This window comes from Agelaius tricolor, unplaced genomic scaffold (genome assembly GCF_023055355.1).
Source record: "Agelaius tricolor isolate 1412-34295 unplaced genomic scaffold, bAgeTri1.0.p SCAF_9, whole genome shotgun sequence".
Classification (NCBI taxonomy): Eukaryota; Metazoa; Chordata; class Aves; order Passeriformes; family Icteridae; genus Agelaius; species Agelaius tricolor.
This window is the reverse complement of record NW_027269269.1, coordinates 20,488,673-20,513,044: the sequence shown is the minus strand read 5'-3', so window position 1 is coordinate 20,513,044 and position 24,372 is coordinate 20,488,673. Positions and strand designations below refer to the sequence as shown.

Sequence of the window (24,372 nt, the reverse complement as noted above, 5' to 3'; positions counted from 1 at the left end):
CCTTTCATCACCCTTTATTTATATTCTCACCTCAGCCACTTTCTTGCCTGGACTATTGATTCTCCAGCAGGGCTATGCTGATTAAAGCCAGATGGGATCTGGATCTCTTCCTGTATTTTATCTAAACAAATGCCTTAACACATAGAAATCAGTTGTGGTCAATATGCCTTCACGTACCATAAATTAGAATTTTTAATGATTTTCACAGTAAAGATGACCTCTTAATGTGGAGAGGGTGCAATGAACACCATCTCTTGTTCATCTGCTGACAGCTGTGAAAGCCAATTATTGTGGCAATTGCAGCTGCCACAGAAAAGTCACCCTAGGAAAACATCCATCTTCCATCCTTTGTGCAAAAACAATGAAAGTGTCAAGAAACAGATACCCCAGGCAATCAGCAAGCTCTGATCAGATCTGACAGCACACCTGCTTAGTACATCATCTATTGTCTCCATCTGTTGCTGGCCTGGCCACAGGAGAGACTGAGCAGCCAGGGTGAATGAAAAAAACCTCTCTTGCCAGATGTTTCCATCTATGTCCCCAAAACTTGCAGCAGGCAAGATCACAGAGTGGCCTATGGAAAACACATGCTGCAAAATAAGAGCCTTGCCTCAAGCCTCAAGTGAAATTTTTAGGCAACTTTAAAATGAGGCCTCCTGAAGGAAATGCAGACAATGAAGACCTAGAGGCAGGTGCAACCTACAGCCCAGAGTGACTGACCACTGAGCAAACAAAACCCAACATTGCTTCACATTGAAAAGAGGGCTACAGGTGGCTGAACACAGCTCCAAATTTGAAGTCTATCAATAAAGGAATGTTAGCTATGTACATTTTGGAATCATTTTACAAATATTTTGGGGAAATAATCTTCATTTTGGCTCAACTCCCAGCACTTGAGAAGCAGCAGAGCCTTTCAGCAAGCTCCTGCAGCCAGGCTTCTTCCTCAGAATTAGAGCTGATCAGTGATGCTCTGTTTTACATTTGACTTTTGGAAAGGAGATTGTCCTACAGTTCTGAATTGTCAAAATGAAGCATATCTTTCAGGTGTGCTGCCCTCTACTCTATGCAAGAACTAACTGTTTAAGAGTCTTTTGTAACCATTTTTGCTATTTCTGTGTCATTATCCTGTGGCAGTTGACATTGACTGGCTGCCAGACGTAAACCCAGCCACTCTCTCACTCTCCTTCCTCAACACCACAAGGGAAGATAATAACATGGAAAAGCTTGTGGGCCAAGATAAAAACAAGAAGGTTACTTACCAGCTACCCATTACAAATGAAACAGACTCAACTTTAGGATGATGAGAAATTGAGACAAAACTAAAATCACCTTCTCCACAATCCCCTTTCTTCTCAGGCTCAACTTCACTCCTACACCCTCAGCTCTTCTACCGCCTTAACCAATCCTGAGTGGCACAAGGGGATGGGGAATAGTGGGGCTTGTGGTCAGCCCATAACAGCTTCTCTCTGCGGCTCCTTCCTCCTCACAGTTTTCTCGCTCCAGTGTGAGTTCCCTCACACTGGTTATAGTCCTTCACAACTCCAGCACAGATCCTTTCCAAGGAGAATAATCCTTCAGGAATGGACTGCTCCAGCCTGGGTCCCCCAAGGGCCACAATTCCTGCCAGAAAACCAGCCCCTGCATGGGCTCCTCTCCATGGACCAAGCTCCTGCCACAAGCCTGCTCTTGTGTGGACTCTGCACAGGCTGCAAGGGACTCTGCTCCAGCGGTGCCTGGAGCACCTTCTGCCCCTCCTTCTTCACTGACCTTGGTGTCTGAAGGGCTTTCTCACATATTTTTTTCTCTCTTCTCTCCCAGCTGCTGTGTTGTTTTCCACCCTTTCTTACTGAGGCTTTCCCAGAAGCACATGGGGGCTGTGGGGCTCCACTGTGGCCTGTGCTGTGTCCATTGTCACAGGGCAGCCCTGGCTTCTCTCTGGCACAGAGGCTGCTCTGTGGCACCCCACTGTCAACACCTTGACACCTACACTCACTACATATCCCAACATAATTTCATACTTTAATGGACCTCTTTAGAATTATATAAGAGTTTTTGGAAGATCAACATTACCTTAAAAAATCCAGCTGCTTCAAAAGTCCTGACTTCTCTCGCTGTAAGGTTTCTGTCACCCGGTACACCTCCCTGCAAAAAAAAAAAAGAAAAAATTTTTCTATCTATGGTAAGAACACTGCTAAAATGCTTCCCCCTAGGGGTATCTACATTTGAGACCTCAGCTTCTTCAAACTTGTAGATTCTGTTCTGCATGAATGGTTAATATTTTAAAGAAGTTTATTCAGTATAAGGCCCACAGTAGCACAGCAGGACAAGTTAGCAGAGGAAGGAGTAGAGGTTCTTTTTTCAAAAAATATTGCTTTTTAATTTCTTCATCCAGAGAGTTTAATATATGTTGATACTGGCACTTGGAGCATTCAGAACAGATACACTGCTAAAATACTTCTCAGTTATAGCCACTAAAAAACAGGTGACATTTTATCCAAAATTAGAGCTTATCCTGCTGCAGGAACCATATGTCAGGCTCTCACATCTACAATCCCTACAATTTCTTTCCAATTCTTGACACTTATGCAGCCATTTTAACACCATTTACTTTGATTTAACACGATTTGGTGTCTGGCCTTTAATGGTTTTCTTTCGCCTTTCAGTGAAGCCTCAAGTTCTTCCTGTGCACTGTCTGAACATTACACCTGCTTCAACAGCTCAAGTCTTACCAGACTGACACAGATGTTTAAAGCAACACTGCAGATGCAGTTGAGTAGGGCTGAGCTCTAATTCCATAAACCACTATTGAATCCAAAGTGCTTTGTAAGTGCAGTAGTATTATTCAGCAGTCTGACCACTGGGCAGATTTCCTTTGTAGCTTTTAAATCAGATCATTCCATAGTCTTTGCTCTGGATCTGAAAAGAGAGGCCTCAAAGAGGAAACAAACCACCTTGAGGAGGAGTATTTCTACTGTCTACTTCCAAAACACACATCAAACACACAAACCTAAAAATTCTAATCACAGTGGCCATTCTTTAACACTAATTTATCAACAAAGTTAATTATTTTTGCCCTCAAGAAAAATTAAAGAAGTGATAACTTAATAGAGCTTGGCACAAAGCTTAAGAGAAAAATAATGTGACATTTGAACTAATGTTCTGCTCTATCCTGAAATATGTCAACCAGCAACAGCTCTGAATTATATAGTTCATTGCTGCAGTGGGCAGGTCCATCTGTCATTCATGTGCCCTCCATTGGCAATGAGAGGCTTCTACAGATCCCTGAACATTTTCTTTAAAATGGACCTGAGTGAACATTTCTGCCAATTACAGCCTCAGAGTAATGGTTCTTCTGCTTTGTGCAGAAGGCTGGAGCAAGACAGGTAGCTCAAACTGTCACAAGTCATGTTTATCCCTCAAAATATGAACCGTAAATATTTCTTCTTAATTTTTTTTTTTTTTTTTTTTTTTGTAATTTGGAATCAGAATCTAAAACCTTCAACATTTGACCTGGAAACCCCAAAATTATGGTTCTGAATTGCCACAAAGAGTTGTGGGAATTGAGATAAGCTAAATTTTATCTTACTGTCCTTACTAGGCTTACTTTTGATGAAGGAAAAAAAGAAGATCCTAGGTATCTCAGTCAGAGTACATTCTGAGAAGCAAGTTTCAGGTAGACTCAGCTTTGAGTAGGATGAAGCATCATGTGCCACAACTGTAAGGCATTTCCATAAGGAATTCCATTGGTATCTCAAAACTAAGACACTACATGGATTTTTAATTTAATTTTTAATTCCAAATATCCTCAACCAATGACAGTGGGGAGAACACTGACATTTTGAACACAAAATTAGCAAAAGATTCCATAGAAGCCAGATATGCTACAGAAAACATGCTGAATTACTTGGGGGAAAGCAGCTAGAACTGCACTCAGCTTTGCAAGTGGTTTCTGCTTTTGACAGCACTGGGTACCCTGAGGGGGCTTACTGGCACACCAAGCAAGTGCACAAGAACTGCTGCAGCTGGACACTTACATTTCCTTCTCCTCATGGAGCCTTGATGCCTCCTCCTGAAGCACCTGTAGCTGTTGTTGAGCCAGGCTTAGCTCATGGGATGTTCTCTCCAGCTCTCTCAGCAGATCCTGGTTAGTCAGCTTCAGCTTGGTGTTCTCTACTTTGGTTTCTTCTTTGCCACTGAGGAGTTGTGTACACTGATGCTCTAACTGGGTGGAAGAAAAGAGAACAGAAAGCATTACAGCTGATTGAGGCTTCTTGGTTTTGAGGATTTCAGTTTGGGTCTTAGAGGTTAGCTGAGCAGGGAGCTATTTCAAAGCCAAAAAATGAATAAAATACATATGGTGCTCTTCCACTGATCTTTGTACAGACATAATTATGTTACACAAAAACAAAGCCATTCCATTCTATGACTGAATTTTATCCAGCTCAAGAACACACCAGTACAAACCATAAAAAAGGTGCTACAGAGCAGATTAGCAGCATTAAGCTGATATTCACATTAGCAGCATTAAGCTGATATTTTAGACCATTTTCCACAAAGATCAGGTCTACACAGAGTGATTCAGAGATCTACCTAAAAACTGCTAGATTTAAATCTGATAGCTGATAAACCTTCCCATCCCCAGCAATATGAACAAGCAGTGACCTTTTTGCCACCTCAGACAGATCTGCCAAGAAGTGTGAATTAGAGCCTTTTTATTCAGTTTTTTACTCCCTCTCCAATGTACATCAAAGGAAAGTTACAACCTCCCTGTAAAACAAGCAACAATAGACAATAGTGGCTTCAGGTACATAAAGAAGTTCTACCTGCTTCTCCCTGGCTAACTGAGCCAATTTAGACAGCAGAGCAAAACTTCATATTAGGGAAAGCATTGCTGACCTTAAAATACAAAAGTTTTTTTCGGGGTTTTTTTTTGTTTTGTTTTGTTTTTTCTGTATTCATTTTAAGGACTGTAAAACATCCTTGGTGCATTACAATACCATTTCAATCTTTCAGATCTGAGACATAACAATGTTTGAACTCTCATTTTGCCCATCCCAACAAGCAGAGCTCACCCAACCAAAACCTGTCCTCACCCAGCTCTTCCAGTCAGTTCCTACCCTAGAACACTGCTGTTGTTGTAGTCTTGGTTTTGAATGAGGCCCAGGTAAAAATAAATGCAGAAAATACTTTCTAGCCTGGACTGTGGGAAGTCAGGAACACGTGTAGAGTGGGAGCACTTAGCAGCAGCAGCTTAATGTATTTGCTGAACTGTAGCCTCAGCAGGCTCACATTTCCCATGGAACACTGGCTGGGCATTAGATTACTGCTGAACAAGGTTGGCTTACATGGATAGATTACATCAGTTCCTGAATATTGCTTCTGCTCATCGAAAGAACAAAGTTACCCATTAGAAGTAAAAGATCAGCTGCTTCAGGTACTTAAGACAAGACTCATCCAGAGGAGTGGCTTTGGGAGAAGCCAAAAGTGACCATACAAAGATGAACTTTCAAAAAATCTAAGGAGCAAAAAGCTGCAGACAAAAACCTCACTTAGAGAACAGTATGACCATCTGAAAACTTATAGAGAGACTGTTCTGAAAATGTAACTGCAATGGTAGCCAACATCTGCTCCCAGAATCATTTATACTGATGTTAGAAATACTTGCTATAAATCCTGGTGCTCACTCTTGTCAGAAAAACAATAATATAATGTGTAAAACGCAGAACACAACAAGAGGAGAAAGGATTGTTTCACAGCAATACAAAGCTCCCTTCTTCCACTTTACCCTTTGAGGGTACAATCCTTTGAGAAATGCCAAACACTATTTTTAAAGCCTTCATCTGAACAACTCACAATACAGACAATAACTCACTAGGGAATGCTCAGCTGGTGGTAGAATGGCATAGATCCTATAGCTTCTAGCTGCTTATTGGAGCTGCAAATTGGCTTCTATGTTCATCTGGTAGATGGAAACTGCTGGGGAAAAGATTCATGGCCCATAGACATGTTTAAGAAAATCTAAGTAGCAGAGAGAATTAACCCATTCCACAGGTCAAGCACAGACACAGTAGTTAATGGTGCATATTCTCTTTTTTTGACAAAGATGAGAGGAAAATCAAGTTTAAGTTGAATAAAGATCTGGGATTATCAAAGGCAAATGACCTGTTGATGACGACATTTATTGGTGTCCCCAAAAGCCACACACATTGAGCACCCTCCATGCAATCCCTTGTTCTTAGCTCAGCATCCTTTCTGTAGTTTTTATATTCTTTTTTTCTCCCTATTTATTTCAGCAGCATGTGAAAGATGCAAAATTTATACAGTGCCATAAGGCAGTTATATAGCACTTGAGTGATACTGATCCATGTTTTCATGCATCTCTTTCCCAATTCCAAGATCGTGCTCCTCAGTGGCTGCCATCAGCACAGAACCCAGCATTTTATGTGAGAAGTCCATTAACTCCCCTGCATTTCACTTGTTTCACACCTGCTTTCTTCTCTCACACAAGATTCTGTGCCCTAGAGGTTATGCTGGATATCCTCTGTCCCCATTGCCTCCTGCTGAGATGTTCCAACTGACATCCCTTGAGGAACAATGCCAGCCAGACAACCCTCATAAGGGAAAATCCCTCTGGCTATGTCAGAGGAAACAACACAGAGCTCATCTGGTTTGAAAGCTCCCTTTCATATTTTTGTTAATGATTTCCAACACAAAAACAACTACATTGTATTTCAAATTAAAAAAAAAAAAAGAGACTTATTAATGAAGTTTGGAAAAAAGCATTTGTGTTGCTCCCTTGTGGGCCAAGAGGTTCTCTCATACAACCAAGCATAGAAGTCGTAACTAAATCAAGCTACCTTCACTGTCTGCAAGAAGAGATTTAATTATCAAAGTATATTTCCATGCCAGAGGAGGAGGCAAAAGTGAAAGAGACCTCTGAATAAGGCAAGCATTAGATACCACACATGGGTATCTCAGTGAATGAAAAGCAATACCAGAAAATGAGTGGGGACATGGTACTATAAAAACAGATCTGGGTAAAGATGAGAGTCACTTTCTGAGAGGCTCATTAGAAATCAGAAAAATACACGCAGAAAACCAGTGCCTCTAACTACACTGAGTAAAGCACTCAAATAAATAGGCTAGGCTGGTATACCAGAAAAAAAACTCCATCAAATACTGCATATCAGATTAACAATGGGCCAATCAGCTGGTTGAATGACAGAAGTTCCAGTTGTCATCAATCATCTGAATGAAATCATGTCATCTCAGCATTAGAAACAGTGAATTCCATTCGTCCAACACAGCTTCCTTTCCATAAAACCAAAATGGGATAGTTTCATCTTTATGGAGTATGAAGAGCCTGTCTTTCAAAAGCACCCTTGTTGTGATTCATGTAAATTCATAAAGGAGAGGGGAAATACTAAATACTAGAAATTACAAATAAAGAAAAAAAAAACAAACATGGCAATATTATTCATAATAAACAATACAGTAAATAGAAATGGAAACATAAAATCAGATAAAAAGCCAATACTAATAAAAATAGCATAGACATTGTTTTATGTTCCCCAAGATAGGCAGTATTAGACAATGGCAATGTAGACAACAACCATAAGATAAGACTTCCTGGTATTGTTCGCTATATTGATTGATTATACCAGGCTTAAAATTGAGTGAAAGCCTTTGAATAGCTTCTGTGGGTTTTATACCAAATTTAGAAAACCCATACTTGAAAAAAAAATTTTTAGAGAATTACTGGTTCACAATCCAGTTTAAACAGAGCTTTAAAGCAAAAACAAGCAAACAAAGGAAAATATTAAACATATTCATTAGAAAATTAGAATAAGTAATTTCTTACAGACTCTCAGTTAGTTTCAGATTAAAAATGCCTGATCTGTATGCCCTCACAGATATCTTCAAAGTATAGATTATTCCATTATAGTGCTGCCACGTGGTAAAGAGCCTGAATAAAATCACATATATTCTGATTCACAGTGGTACTGGACAAAGGTAATTAACATCAGGCAGTTGATTTCAACTGTGGAATAGACTTTTAGTTCAGTCCTGCATTCTTATCAGCTAAACTTCACAGAATAACAGAGTACCAGGTTGGAAGGGTAACTCAAGGTTCATCTGCTCCAACCTTTTTTGGCAAAAATACAGTTTAGCCAAGATGACCCAGCATCCTGCCCAGCTAAATCTTTAGTGTCCAATGTTGGGGAATCCACCACTTCCCCAGGAAGTTTATTGCAACGGCTGATGGTTCTCATTGTGAAAACCTTTCTTCTTTTTGTCCACAAATTCATATTCTACAGAGGGAATTGTGTTTACTCCATTTCAGCCCTTTAAATCCCAGTGCTACCTCCTTTCTCTATTGCTAGTCTTTACTGCAATGACCTTGGAGCCACTTTAGAGCAAGTTTTCTGCTCCCCCAAGCAGGCCATGCATTTTAGAAGCAAAACACCTCAGGTTTTATTATGGGAACTTGACAAGCTGTTACCAATGCAAGGGAAACATGCACTGCTATAAAACTGTTATCACAGAGATATATCAGGAGCAAGTTGTTCAGGAGGGAGCATTTTGAGTTCATAGTGCTGAATCAGTCCAAAACAAGTAAATGAGTGGCTGGTACAGGCTTCGAGCAGAGGTGTGCACTAGAAGAGCCAAATCATTGTTCTCTGCTCTTAAACTGTGTGCTAGAAGACTGAGGGCAGTGGAATTATGCTACATTTTCATAAAAATTAACCTAGTACCTGGGGAGAATATGCAAAGCATTATTTTATTCTCTATTTTACCACATAAAAGGAAAACTACTTTAGAAATAGAGGTTAACATTTTTCCTAAGCACATGACACAAAAACAACAGAGGGTCACAATTTGGCACAACCACATCACACCAACTTGCAGTTTTGGAACCTAAAATAGTACCTAAAGAAAATCGTATGAGCAAATAAGAGCCATCTATTTCTTAACTCCAAAGGATATCAGTTAGTACCCTTTTCTGTTTTTGAACCAGCTGTTCCAGTTCTTGTTCTTTTGACAGCAGCTTGCGCTCCAGCTCTTGACTTTGGGACTGAAACCTCTCTGTGTCCTGCAAAATTCCAAGAGGAAATGGATTAACAGAATAGCACAATTGCATCACAGGGGGAGAAATAATGAGTCAGGGATTAAGCTTTCCACAGTGAATATCACAAGACGCAGGTAGTACTCAGTTTAGGGATGGTATCACTCATGAATCTCTAAACTGCTGTAGTCCAGCAGCTTCCATGGCTGTGGTTGGTACAGAATGTGCTGATTGCACATGAGTAGGTACTGAGTCTAGAAAGTGGAGGCAAACATCTCAGGCAGGAGGCTGAGGAGCTGAGCCAGTCTGGATCAATGCAGCCAGAACATATCCTCTCATTTCCAGCCACAGCAACTCAGGCTGATGTGAAAGAAACAGCAACTCCACGCTTCAAATCCATCACTAACAACAATTTTTCACAGATGTTCCACTGGTATAAACAAGCAACTGGGGCTTCAAGCTCTGCCTTTCACTTAGCAATTATATTAACCTGTCCACTGTCTAAGTATCCTGCAGTCACTGGGAACTCCCAGTCACATTTGGGATTACTCCTCACACTCCTCAGCTGAGAAAAATTGTTAGCCCTCTCCTGAGTAAAATCAGGTTCCAGCAGTTTGTATCAGCTGAGAATCTGTCCTGTTTCTCCAAAAACAGGCTTCTACTCTCTAAGGTCCCCAGGAAAATGCCTCTAAACAAAAATAAAAATTCCCTCATGGCAGCAGTCGTTCTTACAAGTATTTTCCCTTAAGCAGTACGTGTAATGGGGTAATGAAATGCACGATAACTGGTTCTTTCTGGGGAAGAATATATATGCAAGTGAAAAAACAGACTAACTGCCCCTTTTGTGTAACATTCAGTCAGCAGGGTATTAAGTATTGTAAATAGCTACAATTTGTACTTATTTGCATCTTACCAATTTCTTTAAATGTATTCTTCAATAGCTGCTCTTCATTCAAGCCACAATAATTTCCCCTTTATATGGCATCAATGCATCTCCCCAGGCTGAAAAGTCTTTGTAAGACTTTGCATTAGAGAAAGAATTTAACAGTCAGATCTCCCCAGATCTCAAATTAGTCATGCAAAGAAACAATACTTCATGAGTGTCTGGCAGCCCTTAGTGTGAACTGCTGACTAAACTGTAAATAGCTTGAGTGGGAAGCTTTCATGAAAAAGCCTAAAAGAAATGGCTTAACCTCAAATATATAACTAATTAGGACATCCAACAATCATTGCTTACGGAAAAGTCTTTGTTGTTTGGGGCTTTTCAGTACCACTTCAGTTGCGGACTATTAAGAGCACATAAACTATTTGTTCCACAAAAGTGCTGTCAGGCAAAGTTGCAAGTACTTTTTATCCTTCAGCTGGCATACAAACTTTATTTAAAGGTTTCATCTTATCCGCCACTAAAAACTGCTCTCAGCTTGGAATGGAAAAAACTTGAAAATTTGAGTCAGGTTCACTACCCAGTAAGGCAAGTGAAAGGAATGATTCCTTAGACAGCTGATAAGGCATGTTTTTTTTATTTTTCTCTTTCTTTTTATTTTATTTTGGTTGCCAGAGAACAAAAAATACTTGATATATTTGCATCACAAAAGGAAGCTTGAGATATATTTGATTATATTGTCTAGATATATTTATACATACTTGATTGAGAATGGAGGCAATAACCACTATTTTGGCAACTACTTCTATCACGTTTTGCTGAAACCATGTATTTGTTTCATTTAAATGACTGATGCCAAGACAACAAAAAGGGATGAGCCAGTAGCTCATGACTGACTGTCCCAGGGCACCCAGACCAGCTGGGGAACCACCAATATTTTAATACTCAAAAAGTAATTGGCCATGTTCCTGAGCCTCCTGATCCAGCTAGGAAGTAATGCATCACCTTCCCACCTACAAGATTCTAGGGTGATTCTTTCCTGGAGCATGCTGGGAGTCCTTGTGAGTTTCCTAATTTTACAAGAAAAAGCTGGAAAGAAAAATCCAAAGAAAAGACTACAGACACAGTAGAGGAGATTTAAAGACAACTTCCCAAGAAAAGGGAATTCATCTTCAGGTGTTTTGGAAGCACCATGGCAGTGACCAAAGATTCTGTCCTGTGTTTATTTTGTAAATAACCTGTGGTTGTTCCACAAATTACCATCACTTGATTCATCTCTTTTTGTTATCCCCTCCCAAAAATCAGAGACTGCAGAATTCAACAGGATTGGTGCTGCTCTGAACAACCTCAAAGAGTGTTTTTCCTGATTGTGACCAGAAGCTGGACCTAGAGTAGCACCAACAATACAATATTTGTAGTTCAAGTGACTTTCAAAAGAATGCCAGCTGTACTGTATGCCAGCCGCTGAGCACAGGACATCACAGCTCCTTCATCCAACAAGTCACTCAGCTTGCAGCTGCAGAGACTAAAAGTTTGAAGCTGCAGCACAAAAGTAGCTGTGAGGTAAAAAATGCTTTTTCTTCCTCTGTTGTGAAATACATTTTGTGGGCTTTAATTTCACACCCAGAATGAGTTTAAAACCACTGAAAGGGGGAGCAGAATCCATGGCCACTATAAGAGAGACACTCACTTTCAAGAGAAACTGTTCTTTCTCCTTTTTGATTTGCTGTTCCATTTCCTCATAGAGATGTTGAATTTCTTCATCATAAGCAGCAATTTTCCTAATAAGAGATAAAAATACACTGAATGGGTCTTTGCAGTTACTTCAAGTCATGGCCCACATTTCCAGCTAAGCTCCACATCTCTGCCTTTACACAAGACTCCAAAGAATGTTCTGGTGTCAAGGAAATAGAAATTTTTGTGCAGCAATGCTCACAGATTTTTTTTTTTTTTCTCATGGCAGTAAAGCTTCAGTAGCTCAACAGCTAATATAAAGCAGATGTTTCCATATAAAGCAGCTGTTCATTATGCAATTTTAATGACCACTAGATCTTGGGTAAAAGGAAGAGAGTTTCCTAATGACAATACCAAGATATCAGAACCTAAATTTGACAGTTAAAAATACTTTCATGGCAACTTCCTTTTTTTTACTCCTAGACTGCACTGTTGCCCATTCAAGGGTACTGAATGAGGTACTTCTATCTAAGACACATTAGCTAGAACAGAATTCTTGAAAGACCTTCTTAAGACACATTAGCTAGAACAGAACTCTGGAAAGACCTTCTTGAAAGCAGCCTTACTGCCTCTCTAACTGCTCTGCTGAAACAAATTTGAAAAGCCCAGACAAGGAACAGAAATAAATATGCTGTGCACAAGTGTATGCAACTGTAGGAAGAAAAAAGAAGAACCTACAAAGTTCACTTTTTTCCAGTGGAATACTGCAATTAACATCACTGCAGTTTGATCCATGGAGGACTACAATGTTTAGCTTAGGAGTAAATGTTTAGCTTGGACAGAAAAAATTTAACTGTTGACAGGGAACAAGATATCTGCTTTGTTCTGCCACTATTCTATTCTATGCTCATTAATCCAGACACTGAAAAGCAAAAATATCTTTGTATCAAACTCAGGGGACATCCTATAATATTTTTTTTATAGTGATTATTAGGAACTTTATCTGACAGCACTGTATATTGCCTCATATTCTTCCTGCCACAGCTGTTCCTTGAGCAATCTGCATAATGCATCTGTCACAAATAAAGTACCCAAACTTCAAGGGCATTCACATCAGCAAGACAAGAAACATGCAGTAGAAAAAAACCCCAATATTTATTTTGTATCTACTTTTTTTTCTTTTTTTTTTTTTTACCCAATGTGGTACATACTCTGTGTTTTCCCTTACTGAAGGCCTGGTTCTCTTCTAATTTAAAACAAAGCCATTTTTAAAGAAAATTCAAAAACTTTACCTTATCTGAGAAGAATGAGTAAAACCAGAAACAAGTCTGTCTTTCCCCCTTTCAACAGCAGAACACCTGACACTGCCAGCTTGCTTTTTCAATCACAGGTAAAAAATGTGAGACATTTTCCCAGGATTTATAGAAGCAACACACAACTGGCAAGCTACAAGAATTGGAGGAAAACAATGGCTGTCACTTAAGACTTTCATAAACTCTGACTAGGTGAGAAAACCAGGCCCCAAAAGAGCCTTTGCCATGCAACTGCAACATTTCAAATATAGAGTGTCAGACAATCCAGAAGCCCTTTAGCTGTCTTAGTCCCCTTATAGTGTAAAAATGTGTCATGTTCTGATCTCAAATTATTTTCTTGAATCTAAGAAAACTCTATTTTCTTAAATTAGCACTCATCAATGGAAGCAAATTACACAAATTCGTAGAGAAATAACAGCTACTTAGAATGGCATGGCAGAGATGCTAGGACCATACACCTACTGTATTCATGCAGTAAAATGTCACTTTGACCAGCACTAGACTGACTACTGAAAAGCCCTGTAATTTTGCAGAGGCAGAACACACTGCACAGCAGTCAGTGTTTCCATGGGAATCATAAAGATTTTCTGGGCTTCTGTATGACAGAGAGAATAACTTTAGTCCTGTGTTTTAGCTTGCTGATTTAGGTAATTTTTTCCCTCTAATGTGTTTGGAAGCAAAGGGTATGGTAGCACCATGAAGACTACATTCTGAAAGCACTACTGAGTGTAGGAATCTTTTCAGTTGCTCTGGCACATAAGCACACGCCATTTCCGCAGGCTGAACACCCTGCAAGCACTTCATTTATGGATTCCCATTCTTATCTCTATCAAATTAAACAGAAGGGGAAATTACTATCACCTCGTAATCAAAAGTCTAACAATTATAAGTAAAATAACTAACAAGCAGAAGAAAAAAAAATAGCTGGCAAATATTCCCCACATATATTCAGGAGAAAAAAAACCTGAATCGATAAGGATATATCATTTTTACGTGAAAAATGTGACATGTTTTTCTCTTCCCTTAGATTACCCCATCAAGTTTTACTTAACACATAAATTTATAATTTCAGCCAAATTTGATAATTTGTCTGAAATTATAAATAAGGTCTCTCCTTTCAGTAACACTGTGGAATGAACAGATAGAGATGAAAGCAGATGAAATGTAACATGAGTTCACTAAGTTCAGATGATAGGTTCAGGATCAACACACTTACGAGGGTTTGATTTCTGCCCATTCATGTAGCTGCAATGTGAATTGTTTTGATTTCATAACTGCTGTCTGTGCAGTTTGTCATAATGGTTCTTTCTCCTTAAAAAAATACAGTGATTTGTGCACAGTGTGAACTAATCTCCTGAGACTCTGATTCTCCTCATCTTCCACAAAGATGGTTTCTGACACTATCCCATGCTAAGTGAGAAGTCAGTTCATCTTTGCCTTCCCCTTTACCCTTTTGTTTACCTTGCCTGTTCAGAACTCTTGTTTGAAACAGTCTACATTTTTATTAGATTTGTCCTTCAAATGCAAAAGCACAGCAGCAGACAGAGCTAATGGCAGTTGAAGATTTTATCTGCTATTAGGAGAAAAAGGTCTTTCTCACCTCTTTTAGGCTTACTTCCTATCAGTCTTATTAAAAGCCCCTTGGTTCTACCGCCAGGGATTTGAAGAATAACAAGGTCTGTCATATTCCACTCCAGCCTTTGCCTCCTCATTCAAGAGATACGACCTTTTAAAAATAGCTCGCTCAGAATAGCTGCTCTATTCCTTTAACCACTGAGTTGCCATTCCCTGCACTTTTCCTCATCCCACCACACTCTTCCTGTGTTGCAGAGACCAGAACTTCCCACAGTGTGCTCAGGATATGGGTGCACTAAGAGTCCATGCAGTGGCAAAAACATGCTTTGCCACATGCCCAGTACCATCCCTGGTAGTGCCCAGCAGTTTACTGGGCCCTTCTGGCTGATTTTTGGGAAGATCTCTGCAATTTTATTTTCTCTTCCTAATGTTCATCTCTGCTTTTTTTTGGTGCTCAACTCACCACTCTATTATTTTAAAAAACACTACTGCTATGTTAAAGAAGCCATCTAATTTCAAACTAGCCCTTAAAATGAAACACAAATACCAAAAATCAAGGAGAACTAACCTCCCCTGGCAAACAAATATTGTACCCACAAAATCACATTTGGTTTAGATTTAAAACCCGTTTGGTTTTTTGGGGTTTTTTTCCTCTCTCTCTAGTTACATCAGTATTAACCTGCACAGTCCCCCAGGTGTGCTGTATTTGCATGTTTGTGTATTGAGAATATATGCTCATCCTCACTGCTGCCTGGACTACAAACAGGAATAGCAGCAACCTACTGGATCCATTGAACCTGTACAGGATGAAACTCTTGGATGTCTCAAACCATGGGACTCAGGTTCAAGAATGAAAATATGCACATGTGAAAGGTGCAGAAGAAAACACACAAAAAAATGTAGAGAAGAACATCATGGGTGAAGAGCATAGATTTTTATGGCATAAAGATCCCAGCACACGCACATGAAACTTCTGAGGGCATCCAGGATAGAAGAAAAAGGAACAATTGAAGACAAAAGCACAGCCTACACCCAGGAAATGAGACAAAAGGCTGAGAGTAGACGGCCTTATTGCCTAATGACTCATGGAGGTGAGTCAGGAAGGAAAGATTCAGGAAAAGAAAGATGAAAGATCAAATTCATATTCAATTTCCAAAGAGTATTATTGTAACCAATCTGGAACAAGCCAGTAGATATTATAGGTCCTCAAAACCCAGCATCCCTTCTCTTCTGTGACCCCACAGTAAATCCTGGCCAGTCTCTCAGATACATGCATCTTAGTGCTAGTAAGTATGTGGGTATTAAAAAAATTAATCTTCTCCCCTATATGATGCTGTTTTGAGCTTTGTTGTGATTCATACATAGTTTAAAAGAAACAGGTTATTTATCCCCACTGTTACATTACTACTCTGATTCCTTCCAGCAATCAACTACAAACAAAACAACAATCAATGTGCTGAAATCAGCGGTGTTATCAGGAGCAACAAAAAGAAGAAATTAGCTAAAACATGTGTCTACTACAAAGGCATGAAAATCCAACGCACTTTCAAGGTAGACATTTCACATCAGCCAGAAAAGATAATGCTAATGCACTCTCTGTACACCTCTGCACTGATCAGAGCTATTAAAGAGACGCATTTATTCATTCATCTCCCAAAAAAACACTCACAAAAAAACCCAAAAAACCCTCAGACAACAAACCTTTCAGCACACATGGTAGTTAACAACCTCTAGTCTAAAACAGACAGCAAAACTCTCTGTATGCTGTTTCCAGCTGCCTGAAGGCTAAAACCATACACAGAGACTTAGCTGAAAATGCTACTACCAATATAAACCAATTGTCTTTAATAATCATACATTTTTAGGTTTTTTCCTTCATCATAAGCCTTGTCTCATTCTCAGCATAGTCAGGAGAGTGCTGAACAAATGAAGTAAAATTTCAACAATATATTTGCCTTTATTGCTCAGTCTGTAAGAATCTGAAATTCAGAAGTAACACTTTAAAATAAAAATACAGTGGAACTTCAACTACACCCATAATTCTGCATTTTGTTAAGATTTAGCATCATAACTTTTCTCCCTCTAGATAACTACATACAAAAGAATGATCTGTTAATTTTTACTTCTTATACATATTTTTGTATGTGTATTTTATGTATTTGTTTATATTTACATTTTATATGCTTTACATATAAAACATACATATGTTATTTACTATATTTCATAGCTTTGCTTTATATGTATTTGTTAGCTTATATTTTCACTAGTATCAGTGCTTTGTGCTGCTCTAACATCTTAAACCTCTTATGTCTCTGGCCAGTTAATCCAGGTTTATAGCTTTTCTGCACGCAATGCTTGCAAAGCACACAGACAATTTACCAGATTTACTGTTAAATACGACTTTCCTCTGGAATCAAACTGATTAACTAGATTGGAATCACTCAATATTGTCCGAAAACTTCAATGCAATAACAGATATCTGCAAAAGAATTTCAGTCAATAAAATCTTAACCAGAAGATAAAAGCTAATTTAATTCAGTTCTGCCATATGAATGGTTCTACCCATAGTCTTAATGCATGATAAAATTTCACATTATAGGAAATTTTACATGATGTGAAGTCTTGTCCTTTGGTCTCCACTGAAATACCTTGTTTATTTCAGAAGTTCAAATAGCAGGTGAAATATTTGTAGACAAGCAGTCTAACAAAGAGAAGTACTAACTTTTTTAGAGCACATTCCAACTCATTCTTCTCATTATCTGCTTCTTGGAGCTGGGAAAAAATTCTGACCAGGAACTCTTCAAAATTGGAAAGTAAATGAGGCTCTTCTTTTTTTAGCTGCAACCAAAGTTGCTTCACATCAGTCTCACTGAAAGAAAACATCATAAAGGATTCATTAAGAGAACATTTCCCAGGCTGCAGTAAATGTCCTTAGCACCCTTAGTAGATGGAGGCTTCAGGGCAACACTAGTCAGAACACAAAACTTATTAAAAACAACCTAAACTGTGCAAGATTTGAGAAGGATGAGGGGGTGGGAAATTATGGAGATTGAATTTATTAAAAAAAATGCATTGCAACATCTGGCCATTCCTGACTGCAGAATAGCACAGGAACTGCTTGTTTAGTGGGTGCCTTGCCAGACACTCCACCTAAACAGGGATGGGTAAGAAAAGAGACAGACGAGGTACAGTATGCCCTGCCATCACTTCTATTAGAATTAAAGAAGTTTCCACAGATCTAGAGGGGAGGGGGCAGTGGAAAAGCTAACAAAATCCCTCCCTCAGAAGAAATGAATGAGATTCAGATTCCTAAGTAACATAGAAATGTTAACAAATTGCATTTGTACCGCATTCTTTCATTTTCGATACATTTTTCTTCCATGGTGATTCTGCTACAAAAAGCAGAACAAAACATCTTGAAATTTTGATTTAAAGATTTACCAAGATAATGTTGTGTTTCCAAATCTGTTCAGCAGACACTGACAGCTCTACAGCTCTATTGTGAATTATAACGGGTTTCTAATACTTTGCCAATATTCTCCTGAACCATTTTGTTTCTTCCTGACTCACTTTCTTCCATGAGCATTGCAATCCTGAACCTAGCCAGAAAAGAGTGCTGTATTTAAAGGACAAAATAAGAGTAAGGATAGAAAAAATGGGTGATAAATATCTCTTCATAATGAAAGACTTTCAGGATGGCTGACAATGAACTGTTTCCTGGAACAGGTAGTCAAGGGAAGACAAGGACAGATGAGTGCTTTTGTTCCATACTAAGAATCACGGATGTATTTCTTAAATATTTGTACCACTTGTCTAGATTCTCTCCCATTTTTGCTCAAGGTTTTGTTTTGTTGTTTGTTTTTTTTTTTTTGTTCTACAGTATTCATTGTGATTGATCAATGAATGTGAGGCCATCACACAAAAAGCTCTTTGAGCAGGTTTTATGCTCCATTTTTTACTCCTTCCTCCATTTTTTACTTATTCCTAGCCTTGGAAGACGTAGAATTACCAGAGCAATCATAATATGCAATTAGGCAGGAAGAGGAGAAAAAGCAGAAAAAGTGGAGAAAAATTCCCTACTTATGGTGCACTTTAAATGCAGCCCTTGCCAAAAATAGCAGTCAACACGCATTGATTGAAAATCAGTGACATCTGTGGATTACATGCTTGTAATTATCTGTGTTCAGATCACATGGCAGAAAAACACGTTTCATGTGCCTGGAGTACAACAGTTTTGCTCTTAGAAATTTGGTCAAACAGCATTTTATCATGACAGCAAGAAAATTAGTTTTTTAAAGCAACTCTGTGGTTTTTAGCAGCTTTTGTTCTTGCCATTCATCTTGGATTCCATTTAAATCAAACCCAGAGGTGAATCATAAAGGGTCATACAACTGATGACTGCTGTGAGAACTCACTCATCCAAAACCTTTGCAGCTCCAAGCCGATCCATGAGATTTGAGAACTGGAATTCTTCATCCTCATCACCAGTCGTGGTCTCTTCGTATCTAACTGAGCAGGCTGTTTCTCCTTCTGATGGTTGCACCATGTCATTTTTCAAAGCAATCTGCTCCAAAAGAAATTGGCCTAAGAATTAGAAATTACATACATTAGCATTTTCAGAAATTACTATAAGAAGCAATGTCATACTAAACATACTAAAACTCAAATTTTATGGTAAATAAACAAAAGTTTGGGGCATCCCAAGAGGATCCCTGAGTTCTATGGCTGGCTTTGTGCCCTGTTTAATGTCTAACCTTCAGTAAATCATCCACCTCAAAATTCACAAACAATAAAAAAATTCATATCTCCATGCAAAACATAAAAGGACATAAATTACAGTAACAACTCTTCATAAATGTTGTGGGTTTGTTTCTTGATAGGTTCAAATAGATTAGGGATCTAAACTATCAGTACTGATAAAATGTATATTAAATAAAATTTAACATTCTTTTTAGCGCATTACCAAAGACAAACATTCAATTCCTATATAAATTGCATACAGAAAGCTACATTTTATTAACAGTAGTTGTATGGTGAGGATGCAGAAGTGCAATTATCACACGAATAGTCACCTTTTTTTGGGGGTTGGGGCGGGGGGGGAATATTGTGATTTTATGCTAAGGATTTTTTTGTTATATTCTAAGTTCCAGTACAGAAATTTCTATAGATCCAGGGAAACAGAAACACTGGTGTGGTTTTGTTTTTATTAACTCCATCTTGCATTTTTTTCTCATAGCACCCAACAGAGCATGATGGCAACAGAATGTATGTTGTAAATTTCAGATTTGCCACCATTTAGAAATAGAAACAGGACCCTCCCAGTTGAAAGAGTAATTGGTGCAGCATGAGCTTTATCCAGACACTACTCTGCCTGCTCAATCAGCTTTTATCTACTACAGCTTCTGCTTCTACCAGGAATGCCAACATCATCACCTAGTCAAATGCAGGACTAGCTGGCCTGGAAAATACCTGTCAGTGCTCTGTGACAGGTTAAGATGCACCATGCTCCACACTGTCTATCCTTATCCTTTACGTGTGTGTGGTCCACGTGGTGTGGTCCACGTCCTGTGTGTGCCTGTGTGGGTGTCTTTAAAATTTAAAGACCTGTTTAAAACAGGAAAGCAGTGGCCACATCCACCTGCGCTTCTGGACTGGGCTCCAGCACCTGAGCAGGAAGAATCCCCAGGATCTGGAGCTGCTTGAGATGGCAGCCACTTACAACCTCCCTTAGTAAAGAGTTTTGGTTATGCAGGGACTGCTTATGGAAGTAATCTTAATTTAACTCATGAAAAGCAAAGCATATATTATTTCATTTTTTAATAATGTCAATTTTCAGATTAGAGTATACCCTATGAAGATACTTGATCTACCTCTACAATGGGAGAGGTTGGACATGAGAGAATTAGGGTTTCAAACTACTGATGAAAACAAAAACATAGGTCCTGTTTGTTGGACCTGTAGATATTAACTAAATTAACATTTGCTGTTACAATTCACACCTAGATGAGATTCAGTGTTCTAGAGAAGATGCTTAAGCTTAGCCAACAGAGCTAAAATTAGGTACAAAATTGATTCTGCGTAAACAACCAAGCACTGTTTAACTAACATTGTCATTTTATCTGGAATGTCACATCTGGGGAGAAAACCACCCTGTGACAAACACAGAGAATACGACAATAAGGGTGCTGTTGAAAAACAAGCAGTTACAAAGAATTTATCAGATCATATCTTACAGAAGTAATAAGTGCCTCATCCTGTTTTGTTTTGAAATAAATTAACACCACTTGAAGAATTAATTCATTGTAGAAAGCATTCCCATAGCTCTAAGGACAATGGTGTTAACATACTCCTAGCATTGTCTTACATTAAGATTAGAGATAATTTTATTTATCTTTCACGTCCTATTACCTGATATGAAATAATACACAAGACTCCCCATCCCCCCTGCCCAAAGGAAACCTTCAATTAATTGTACATAGATTTACTCAACAGCTTAAAACAGGTGTGATTCAGATGATTTCATCATTTTTTCATATTGTGTCATGGCTTGTCATTTTACACAGGAGAGAAAGACCCAGAAGCCCTTTGTCTACTTATTCATATAATTTGATCACTTCTTCCTCTGCTACATATATCTGCTATATTTAGGGAACAGTCTGGCTCCCTGTGTTCAGTATAAAGTGTCCTGTTAAGACAAAGTTCCTCTTGATTCATGTGGAGAGTACAGAACATGAATAAAGCTCAAAAGAAGAGACATGTTTCCAAAACTCACTGAATCCTGTGATGAACTCCTTTGGGGTAAGTGAGCCATTGCCATCAGCATCCAATGTAACAAAAACTTTTTCAAGTTCTTCCAGGCTAAGAGGTAACTCAGGATGCAGCCTCTGTAATGACAAAACATGCAGCAACTTTATCCATTACTACAGGATAAGAGGAAGACTGGGTTCTACAAAACATCCATAGCACAGCAGGATAGGTCCTTTGCTTCCCTGAGTGAAAATCTAATTACAGAGCAAAACCAGATCAAGTGAGGGACATGTGCTTTAATGACTTATTTGTCTTTATGAATCCATTATGGGGACACAAGGAGAACAACTTTCTGGTGCCACAAATTCCAGTCACATGGAGAAGAGGAATAACTTGAGGTGGAGTCTCAGCCTCCTGGTGAAATGGCTTGATTATCTTGGTGAAATGCCTTGGGTATCAGGCTACTGGACAAACTTGGCAGTAGAACTGCACAACTGGTTCCTTCCACGTCATAAAGTCAAGCAAGAGAGTCTCTAGATGACTACATTATAGAGAATATACTGTCCTAATTCAAGCTGATTCAAAAAGTGTACATAAATAAATAAGCAAATAAAGCTAAGAAAGCTGCACAGTCTAAGGACAAAACCTGTTGTTCCCACAGTGAGTTAAATGGAGTTCATGACTGTCTACTTCTGAAATGAAGCATGCTCACACCAAAAAAGACATAGCTTCATAAAATCAGCTCCACAAATATCACATATTTTTTCCTGATAATCTAAGGACATAAAAGAAAAGAATTCTATAAAACTGATCCTAATGGTTTTACTCTAATTCTTTTAACAGTGTAGACAGATTCCCAGAAACAGGAGGAAACTGGAGTGGCATACAACGCCAATAACCAGCATTTCCACTGGGACAAAGCACTAGGAAAATTAAAACCTTTCCTCAGCTTGAGAAGCAATATAAATGCACTCTGGTTCACTCCTCTTCTTTATTAATTAACATTTTAATCCCCCCAAAACTGCTGGTTTATATACAACATATTAAAACTGCAAGCTAGTAGGTTGATAAAGTTCATTAAATTGAATGTGCTGATCTGTTCCACTGTGGGGGAGGGATTTGGGGCCAAAAAACCATTTCTCCTGCAATCCAAAACAGCAGAAACCACTATTCAGTATTCTAAGCCATATAGGCAAGGGAAGAATTGGCTGAAATGCATTAACCAGGAGTTCCCTGGTTGCCACAAAGTGTTTAGGGTATGCTTTATGAACTGTATGGATAAGAGTGTTAAAAGGAATTCCAAGGTGGTCCTGAGAAGTAAAAGCAACAGAGCTACTAAAGCACAGATCTATCTGGAATAGTTACAAAGGGATTTCTGATAAGGATTAGTTGTGTATTGCTGCCTGCTTCCAGAAGTAAAACCTAGGAAAACTTGATGTATACTCAGTTTAAAAGACTTATTTCATCAGTGTCTTCAGTTTCTTACTTAAACACACCCATCTTCCCAAAGTTTGGATTTCAAACTCTAAGATTCAAAAGGAAACCTTTTATAATCACCTTCTCCTGTAAAATTCTCACAGTCAACACCACACTGATGAGGGAGAAGGTGCTTCAAACAAATTAGTCTTTTTACATTCAGAAAAACAGAAACTGTATTCTCACCACCAGATCTTTGGGACCTGCTGAAGGAGCACCCAATCTGACCGTGCCAAAAACACAGACCCAGCTGCTATTCCAGTGCAATGGTCTGGGGGTCTTGCTGCAAACCTAAATAACAAATATAGGCTTCTCCAACCTCAGCTGCAGTGCCCTAATGCAGCATCCAAATTCTGCTGAGAACTACACTAAATTTACAGTAGAAAACACCACTATTACTTGCATTTTCTTGGTGGGGAGGAGGTGTGAAAATAGGAGATTCTAAGGAATGTACCAACATTTTGCTTCATTAAATTACCTCCAGATCATTTGCAGACTTTTATGAGGTGGGACACACTTACTAAGATTAAATCAATGTTTCCCCAACCTCTTGGGTTTTTTCTTAATAAAAAATGGTTTGTGGCTAGGAAAGCAAAATGTTATTGGTCTCATTGTTGTGTTTTTGTTTATTTGCTCATTTCAAGCTTACTGTAAAAATACATAGGCCTTTTCAATATGAGGCTCCTAAAATTTTAAAAAGGAAAGAAAACAAAACATATTCAGAGATAGCACTGGAGCTTCAAAAGAAACTATTTTCACTGCCACCAAATGTGCTCTGTGGTTTCATGATATCTGTGCTTAATTCTCCTAAAATACCAAGCTTTTACTCAGCTAAATACAAGGACAGAGGTCAAACAGCTAAGAGCAACATCTGAACCCAATTCTCCCCTGTACTTTAGAACAAAACATTTTACAGCACTAATTCTCATTATTCATTATAACCTCAAGGACCAAGAGATGAAACTGTGGTTTCAAGTCTAAGGTAGAATTTTCTTTCTTGCCATTTCAGAAAACCTCTTGTTAGTTTGAAAGTTGAGTACATTTGATATTTGGAAACAGAATGAATTTTTTTTTTTTAAATCCAGCTGTTAACATCCTCTCACAATAAACATCATCATATAATCAAGGAGGAGCAAATCTTTAGTGAAGTAACTGTTATAGACATGAGAGAAAACACTGCAAGATTTGTTCCATCAAGATTAATTAAATTTCAGATACTTTGCATTCCCTGTTGAAATCATGCCTTGTACCCCATGCCTAAAGATTAAAAGGCTTAGCATTAGCATCCTATATCTGAAGCAAAGCTTCAGGAATGATAAGCAGTGCAGACCTACCAAACACAGCACAATGCAGAAGTGATCAACATTTAGTACCTTTTAAGGAAAAAACTGGATTTATTTCATTAAATTTTGTTTTTCTTATAGGGAGCAAATATCATGAAAAATGCAGGAAATAAAATCAAGTATAAAGAAACACCATCTCAAATGTCCTGAGCACCTTTATTTCTATATTAAATAACTTACATACACATACATACATAGATGGAGTTTTCAGTTATAGTAAACAAAATTGATGAAATAGAGGAATGAAATAGAACTTTATTTGTTCTTTGCAACACTATTTCTACTGCATTTTTG

At 38.5% G+C, this 24,372-nt stretch overlaps 1 protein-coding gene across 1 annotated transcript in view; it reads right to left on the bottom strand.

Moving 5' to 3' along the window:
* CRACR2A (calcium release activated channel regulator 2A) overlaps window positions 1-24,372 on the bottom strand; it is a 47,118-nt gene that overhangs the window by 21,220 nt on the left and 1,526 nt on the right. The window contains exons 2-8 of the mRNA XM_071433042.1: window positions 21,285-21,396; window positions 18,928-19,096; window positions 17,235-17,381; window positions 11,641-11,731; window positions 8,999-9,094; window positions 4,035-4,222; window positions 2,071-2,142 (exon numbers count right to left, since the gene is read on the bottom strand). Coding sequence (XP_071289143.1) covers window positions 2,071-2,142; window positions 4,035-4,222; window positions 8,999-9,094; window positions 11,641-11,731; window positions 17,235-17,381; window positions 18,928-19,096; window positions 21,285-21,396 — 875 coding nt within the window. The remainder of the gene's footprint in view (window positions 1-2,070; window positions 2,143-4,034; window positions 4,223-8,998; window positions 9,095-11,640; window positions 11,732-17,234; window positions 17,382-18,927; window positions 19,097-21,284; window positions 21,397-24,372) is intronic.